Genomic DNA, 8,658 nt, shown 5'->3' on the forward strand with positions numbered 1-8,658 from the left:
TTTGTCACTCTTCCAGGCTGCAAGAGAGATAAAGATGGTTATTACTGGATCACAGGTCGAATTGATGACATGCTGAATGTTTCTGGTAAGAGCCAAATTCTTGTGGAAGAATAAAAGTTGCCTGTACAGTTCTCTTGTTGACATAATAAGATTTTTAACATCTTCAGACCTTGGTCTTTTGGGTGATATAGTTCTTCTTCAAAAGTCTTTGAAACTATGCATGGTCATTGCTGGAGAATACAAACAAAGACAAATGAGAAAAATATCCAGTACAGTTAGTCCTCAACTTACAACCACAGTAGGGATTGGAAAATTCATCTTTAAGCAGTGTGGTTGTTAAGTGAGGCATCACATGACCACACCCAATTTTACAACATTTTTTGCAGCAGTTAAGTGAATCATGTGGTTCCCCATTGATTTTATTTGTTGGAAGCTGGCTGGGAAGGTAACAAATGGTGATCACGTGACCTTGGGATGCTGCAACTGCCATAAATACATGCTGGTTGTCAAATGCCCAAAATTTGATCATGTGACCACAGGGATGCTGTGATGGTCGTAAGTGCAAGGACCAGTTGTAAGTCACTTTTTTCAGTGCTGTTGTAACTTTGAATGGTCACTAAATGAATGGTCATAAGTCGAGGACTACCTGTATCACCCTTTGTCCTACCAGAGAAGCTAAATCAAGACATGAACAAAATTAAGCAATTTCAAGTTGCTAGTTTTGATGGGATATCAGCCAGTTGTTGAGAAAATTAAAATGGTAAGAAATGAATGGTTAAATCCTTAAAAGTTGTTTCTATGCTTTTAGCAAAGGAAAAGCGAGCAGATGAGAGTACAGTAGTTTTTTACCTACATATCTACAATATATACCTGTATATTGTTGACTGTAGTATTATTTTTGTATAATTTATTTTTTATATTTATATCCTAACTTTCCTCTAAGGAGTTCAAGGGTTACCCCTTATTTGTACCTCATACGCATAAATGTGAAGAAGGCTGGCATATCATAATGTATTATAATTATACAATTAATGTTATATATTTAAAAAATAAAGTCCTAGGAAACCATGCCTTGCTAATTTTTATTGGGTACAGCTATAATTTTGCATTCTCTATAAAATGGGCTTTTCTAAACTCTTTTCTCTTATAATTTTGTGATGCCAAATTTTATTTTTCAACTTTTGCAATATGATTGTTTCCTAAGAATACACAAATGAAAGCAAAGGAATTAGTAAAAAACATATGGCCAGATTATGCTTCACTTTCTGATCCATAGCTTGACTCAATAATATCCTGCTTTTATATAAAAATAATGGGACAAGACCAATTTTAGAAAAGTCCTGTTTTCTTTTTGCTTGCAGGGCATTTACTGAGCACAGCGGAGGTCGAATCAGCACTTGTGGAACATGCTGCCATCTCAGAGGCAGCTGTAGTCAGCCACCCACACCCTGTGAAGGGAGAATGCCTCTACTGTTTTGTGACTCTGAAGGATGGACATGATTTCACAAACAAGCTGATTGATGAACTGAAGAAACAAGGTAATTGTGTTGGCTGAAGTCAGAGAGGCACATTGAAAATGCAACATTGAACCAGATAAGGCTTATAAAAGACTATTAGACTGTGGGAATCAGGACAGGAGGATCCTGAATGTAGAAATGTAGGAAGCAGGTGTGAGCAATCTGTGGTCCTCCAGATCTTGCACAACTCTGAGTTTGTTAATTTGTGAATTAGAGCAGTCCCAGTCAGAATGGAGTCAATAATGGGGGAAGCTGGAATTTATATTCTACCTAAAGGACCATGGTTTGCCCATCTCTGTGTTCAAATCTGAGTGTAATCTAGTTAGATGAGCAGTGTTTCTCTTGAGCCTTTAACAGGGATCTTTTTCTTTATTAGTTAAATTTAATTGTCCCAAATCTGGCACTTCCAGATGTCAGGGCTACAGCTTCCCAGCCAACATGGCCAAATTTTGGGATTTGCCAGAATTCTGGAGGATGCCAGGCTTGAAAAAACTGTATCAATTTTTTAGAAGGAGATGGCAGGTATGCCACATGGGGCCTTTGGTATGTAAACTATGCAACCTCAGTCTGTTCTGTGGAACCAAATGTCCTCCTCATTAGTGGAGCTGATAGAGCATCAGCATGCATAGCGAAAGGGAAGTCCTGTAATGGGCTCTGCCCCATGAGCTTTGTTGTGACTTTCCTGGGATAAATCCACCATTAATGAAATGCCTTGCTCCTCAGGCAGGATGAAAGGGTGGTTTTCAGATCAAAAGGAAACCTGTTGGTTCTGTCAGAGTTAAATTCGTTCTTCTTGCCTCGCTGCTTTTCGTATGTCCTTGCTGCCAGCTGGTATCCACTTTCAGTACTTAAGAGCACCCTGCATGCTCATGAACATGGTGGGAGTATTGCAAAAATGATGTGTATATAGTAACTGTCCAACTGTCAGCAAGTAAAGAATGAATTGGCATGCTTTGTATTTATCTGGCTGAGGTCTTTTACATAATTCTGTTATTTCTTAATATGCAAAAAGAAATAATTGCTAGCATTTTTTCTTAAAACAGTGTTTTGGGGATTAGTAATTACTGAGTTGTCCCTTTACAGTTAGAAATGAATTCTGAGAAATCCTTATGTTCTTTGAAAGCATTTGATTGAGAAAGTTCTTCCTAGGAAATACAATATGTCCTCTATTTTGACTTTTAACCTTGCATTTATAGCTGTAGGAGCTTGTGAGAGCGGGAATATCCATTCTGTTAGTTCAGGGCTCCAAGGGAACTTCTGGATGTACCCCGCCCCCCCTTTCTATATAGCACATAGGGATTCCATAACATACATCATTATATTTGTGACGGAAACAGATGTGTGTAGCTCAGAGGTGGCATGTTGACTTGTTGGAGTTCTCTGAACTTGGTTTTGGGGTTGTAGACATGTAATTACACTACTAGACAACTTGAGTATGGAGTTCTGGAGAAGTGAGATTTGTGACTGGCATGGGTTGAATGTCCTTCAGCCTTGCCTATTTTCTGAATGCTTGCATGGGTTGATCTAGACAGATGTTGTTTTGCAGATGATTGATAGCTCCTTGTTGATTATTTACTTGGATGATAAGGTGGTGGTTCATTGCATTGGTGGCTTCCTGTGTGATTGGTGATGTTGAGAGCTGTGTGATGGGATGGCTGGTTGCGGGTGGGGGTGTTGGAATCAAATTCACAAAAGGAAACCGCAAACTACCTTTTGCGACATCCTCATCAACAGAAAAAGCAACGGCGGACCACAAACCCAAGTCCACTGAAAAGCAATCTATACAATCCAAATGTTACTGTTACATTTATATGCAAGGAGTTTCCTGAAAGCAGACTTCAATAAATGCTGGGTGAAAAAAAAAACATATTTGGATGAAATAAAACAATGACATATGCTGTTAAAAAGTGAACTGTTGTTAACTGAAAATAGAAACTGTAAATGAAGATTCTTAGTGACAAGGTTGAAGTGGAAACACTTAAAGGGAGAGTTGCATTATGACTTTTAAATATGTTTTTACCCCCCCGCCCCCCCGGCATCCCTTCTGTATGTGTATAAACAGGTCTTGTGAGGAAAAGTAGCACTGTGGAATTATTCTGTTTTAGGTTGAAGTCTGCCAGACTGTAGTCTATTTCATTCCCCCATCCCCACCTTTAAGTTTCGTTTCCTCCTTCAACAGTTAGTGCATTTTTGTGCCTATCACCTTAAATTTTGTTTTATTTGGGTACTGTTTTCTTTAGCTGCTTGGGGTTTCTCAAAAAAACTTCTTAAACCTTCCTCTTGTGTGTGAGTGGGGTTGTTCTGGCTACTTAAGAATTACCAGTGAGATAGTATATGGTAATTTCATATGTTATCGTTTCATATTTCATATATAAAAACTACTCATATTTATTATCCTCTGGTGGTGGATTGCAGTTCTGAGGTCGAACATATCTAAATAGATGCAAGGCCCCAATTATCAGCCATCATAGACAAGCTTAAATGACTCTTCTGTAACATGACTTTTTTTTGTTCATAAGAACTAAAATGGTCATTTTCTTATTTGCAGTCAGAGAAAAGATTGGTCCTATTGCAACTCCAGATTATATTCAGAATGCTCCTGGCCTGCCCAAAACCCGCTCAGGTATGATTTGGTTTTGATGTCTGTTAGTGGAATGAATACCACCATACCTTACATTGCAGGTTCTTGCTAACTACTAAATGCTATTATTTCTTTTTGTGTTTTAAGAATCAGAGTGTGAGAATTTAAGAGTCTTTAGGAATTACTGGGCAACTAATCTGTAAGTTGGTTTACAGCTTGTAAATTAGACAAATCATTACACACACACACACACCCATCCATCATCCCAGATTCTCTTGTCTTGTCCATGTATGTTTGTTCCACTTATCGTCAGATTGTCTTGGTTCTCCAACATCTGGCATGGACCTTGTTAATCTGGGCGATGTCCGAGCTGGCATGACTCTCTTAGTTCATGTCACTCTCATATCCAAGGTAGGCAAGTGTTGGGGGTCTTTGTCCAAGGAACCCTACTGATAAGGTAGGTACCAGCTGGGATTCAAATCCTGGTCTCCTGCATCAGAAGGGCAGCACTCTAACCACTAAGTTGTCCAGCTGCTATTGAAAATCCTACCAGTGGCTGGAAAGGACTGAATTAAAAGACAGCACTGAGGCACTGATCATAGAATGAGAACATAGCACAAGAACAGGCACTAAGCACCAGATCCATAGAAGCAGGGGTCTACCACACTAGATAAGACCCAAGGTACAGAATGTGCAGAGAGGTCTCAGAAACAGTCCAACACATAGTGGCAGGGTGTAAGATGCAGGCACGAACAGCACACACTGAACAGCACAACCAAGTAGCTGGCATTGTGTATAGGAACATCTGCACAGTGTATGGGCTAGACCCTCCCAAGTCCAGATGGGAGATTCTCGTAGAGAATAACAGGGCTAAGATCCTGTGGGAATTCCAGATCCAGATGGATAGGCAGGTACTGGCCAATCAGACATTGTAGTAGTAGACAAGGACCAGAAGGCAGCAGAGGTGACAGATGCAGCAATGCCAAGTGACAGCAACATCAGGAAGGAGTATGAGAAGCTGGAGAAGTACCAAGGCCTGAAGGAAGAACTAGAAAGGATGTGGAAAGTAAAGGCCAAAGTGGTCCCAGTGGTGGTAGGAGCACTCGGGGCTATGACTCTTAAGCTGGGACAGTGGCTCCAACAGATCCCAGAAACAACATCAGAGCTCTCTGTCCAGAAGAGTGCAGTGCTAGAACAGCTAAGATACTGCGCAGAACCCTCAAATTCCTGGGCTTCTGGTAAAGGACCTGAGATTAAGGAAGACACATAACATCCATAGGCGTGAGAAGGGTTTTTTAAAAAATATATGACATTTACTGAAGTAAACATCCTTATATATTACAAGCTGTGTGTAAATCTATTACAGGACAAGGCTGAACTTGCTTTGGCTAGAGAACATCCTTTTAAATCACTGATTATTCTCTTGACAAACCATATTGTATCTGTAGAACAGCAAGGCCAGAAAAAATTCAAATGTTGGTATCTCAGCTTAGATCTCATTATTTTAGGATCCAGAATCCCAGGGTATATCCATTATGTGTCAGATTTGATTTGTGAATGGCTCCTAATTGTCCAGGATCTTACATTTTAGACAGCCGCATAAATCTTACTGCTTCGCGAATCATTTGACTTCAGCTGCTTTGCATAGCAGATTCAAAGGGCCACATTAGTTATCATCTGCACAGGATTAATAACTAATCCATTCTTCACTAATTTCTTTCTCATAATCAAAGTCAACTTTAATACCATACTTTCTTTGTAGGTAAAATTATGCGGCGGGTATTAAGGAAGATTGCGAAAAATGACCAGGAACTGGGAGATACCTCAACGGTGGCAGATCCAACAGTTATAAACCATCTTTTCAGTAACAGGTGTGAAACAATAATGTAGCAGAGCTATCCTGTAAAAACAGCAGAAGTGCATGAATTTGATGAGAATATGGCCCCCTAAGAGACAGTGACTTGAGATGGCAAACTATGTGCTAATCTGAATGTAAAATCCTGAAGAGAAGAAAAACTGGTGCTCCAAGATCCAGTCCTTTTGTGTTGTGAATCTAGCTTTGTGCCTCTGGAGCACTGTGCGTGTTATTTTATAGTCCAATACTGCATATCTGAAATTTCAGCCTCATTCATACAATATTTCAATTATTTTTATTTTTACACTTAACATGCTGTAATTGGTTGGGCTTAGAATATGCAGATACTGATGTGAAGAACTCCTGAGCTGTAGTTATGAGCCTTCAAAAGGCTTGAGAACTAATAGACTAAGCAGTAATCCTCATGTTGAGGTAGTATTATTAAAATACATATTTTAACAATTAAGCATTCTTTTTTTAAAAAAAAATATCCTGAATACTCCAGCTGCATGGCATAGGAAAGAAACATTTTAAAGAAAACTGTCAGCTATGAAGCTGTGTAAAGTTATTTTTCCAGTGTTATCTCTATTGAAATATAGGCTGGAAAGGATTATTATAATATTTTTTCATCCCCCAAAGGAGTAACACTTATCTACATATTTTAATTTTCAATAATGCTTGTGTGCTTGCATGCACACGTTTGAATTTTTGCAGTATATTGTTCCACGTTGGATGTAAATTCAATTGTTCTAGTCATGAAAAGTTGTGCTCAGTGCCTGGGTATTCCATGGAGGGAGGCGCGCTTTTTTTTTTTTTTTTGCTAGAAATATTTGGTGCAATGTCAATGCCAGTTGAATCTGGGCAGGGAGCTCTATCTATTATTTTCATTAATGGAAGAGAAGAAGTTATAGATACGAAAGGAAGTAATTGTTTGTGTGACCAGCTTGTGTTCTATAATCACATAAAGGAAATAAATATATATATTCAGTCAAAGATTCTGGACTACTGGGATGCATTTGGTGGTTATACTGAGGAAATGTCTTCCAGATATGCTTAAATTTAGTCAAATTGATCCTGCTTTCTCCATGTGATCATTGTGTAAATCATGTGTGTGACCAAAGTCAAGCTGCTGCTCTTGTGAAAGAAAAAAAAGTGAGTGTATCGCCACCAAACTAAGCAGAGATATCTTTTTTTTTTCAGTTAGATTTTATCCATAGTTCACTAATCTTGCTTCTTCTTGAAATTAGGGTGGTTCCCATTGAAAGAGCAAAGACAAAATCAAATATAAGTTTGAGATCTGATAGGTGAAGAAAACATGAACCCTTAATCCTTACAGATTAATAAATGTATATGATGGGAACATGCTTGTTTCAAATTTGCCAAGATATTTCAGCACTTAGTGCTATTCACCTGGGAACGTCTTTGTATTAGAAATTGCTACTATTTACTATCTTAAACACTTTTTTTTTTGCCTGTGATAACCATATTGTTGCATCCCTGAGATGTCTGTGTTATCCATAGAACTGCTTAAAACCGTATGCCCCTCAAACTCTGTATTTGATTATTATGACCATTGCTTCATCTTTGCTCACAGCTGTATTTCTCATTTTTTTTATCTGCTGGTGGTAGTCTAAATGTACTTGTGTGTGATCTGCAACATTGATATGCATATAGAACTATGTTCTTACAGCACTGATAGTAGGCCAGTGGCATACTAAATGCTGTTAATACAAATTCCTCTTATTTTTGATCACAGAATGACATAAATATGGCTGGGAAATGAGAAAAATTGTTTTAATTGGAATAAATTAAAGAAATAAAACCTGTAACAGAGAAATAGTAGTGGGTGTTTTATGTTCCTTGCCTGGCTTATGTTTTGAAAGATAAACCAGGATTCTAGCCTCTTTGGCTTACAATTTCTAGCACTGTTCCTCCTGTCTGTGTTTGTCTGTAAATTAGTAAACCTAATAGCTAAAGAATCTAGTAGGGATGTCCCAACATAACTAGTTCTGTAAAGTAAGTTTCTAGTAAACTCTTTACTCAAATTTAGGACTGGTTATTAGGGCTGGGCATTGCTTTGGATTCAAAGGCAAAAAGGTGATTTGGAGCATGTACCCAGTACCTGGCTGCATCTTCCTAAACCACACGCATCTTTTCCTAGGAGTGTGCTGCAGCTGCAGAGAGCAACCACAGAATCCGGGGAAGAGGTGGCAGCTTGCAGGCCTATGTCGTATAAATGTCTCTCAGTGCTCCAGAGCACCTTTTGCCTTTAAATCCAAAGCAATGCACATCCCTGATGTAAGGTCAATTATTAGTTGGCTGCATAAACTTTTATCAACAAAGGTAGACAGAAGAATGTAATAAAATGTAATCCATGGATTTAATTTGCTTCAAGCCTAGTGAAAATGGTCTACCAGCTTGCAGTAGAATCTAGTTTACATAACAAAGCTAAAGCAAGCACAGAGGAAAGCTCAGTAACATTTATTCTGCGTTATGGAAGAGCTGCGCTGGTGGATTATGAATTTGTCTACTCAAAAGCTTCAAATTTGTGGTTCCCTTATCCTTTTTCATTGTTATGATCAAACTGTGGCTATATAAATCTACAGTTTATATTCAGTAAGGCCATATGTGGCTATATATTCATACCAAACTGTTATCTCACAAATACGCTGATGACATTAAATGGATTCTGTTGGCTTGTTAAA

General features: G+C 38.5%; 1 protein-coding gene across 2 annotated transcripts in view; it reads left to right on the forward strand.

The window, feature by feature from the left end:
• Nucleotides 1–7,790, forward strand: part of ACSS2 (acyl-CoA synthetase short chain family member 2) — a 69,367-nt gene extending 61,577 nt beyond the window's left edge. For both annotated transcript variants that reach the window (XM_088153563.1, XM_088153562.1), the window contains 4 exons: nucleotides 17–85; nucleotides 1,362–1,538; nucleotides 4,066–4,140; nucleotides 5,861–7,790. In XM_088153563.1, the coding sequence (XP_088009689.1) occupies nucleotides 17–85; nucleotides 1,362–1,538; nucleotides 4,066–4,140; nucleotides 5,861–5,988 (449 nt within the window). In that variant the 3' untranslated portion in view covers nucleotides 5,989–7,790. The remainder of the gene's footprint in view (nucleotides 1–16; nucleotides 86–1,361; nucleotides 1,539–4,065; nucleotides 4,141–5,860) is intronic.
• Nucleotides 7,791–8,658: the final 868 nt, after the last annotated feature.

This window comes from Python bivittatus, unplaced genomic scaffold, assembly GCF_059951505.1.
Source record: "Python bivittatus isolate LINGU-HERP-01145 unplaced genomic scaffold, Pbiv_v1 ctg000700_np1212, whole genome shotgun sequence".
Lineage (NCBI taxonomy): Eukaryota > Metazoa > Chordata > Lepidosauria > Squamata > Pythonidae > Python > Python bivittatus.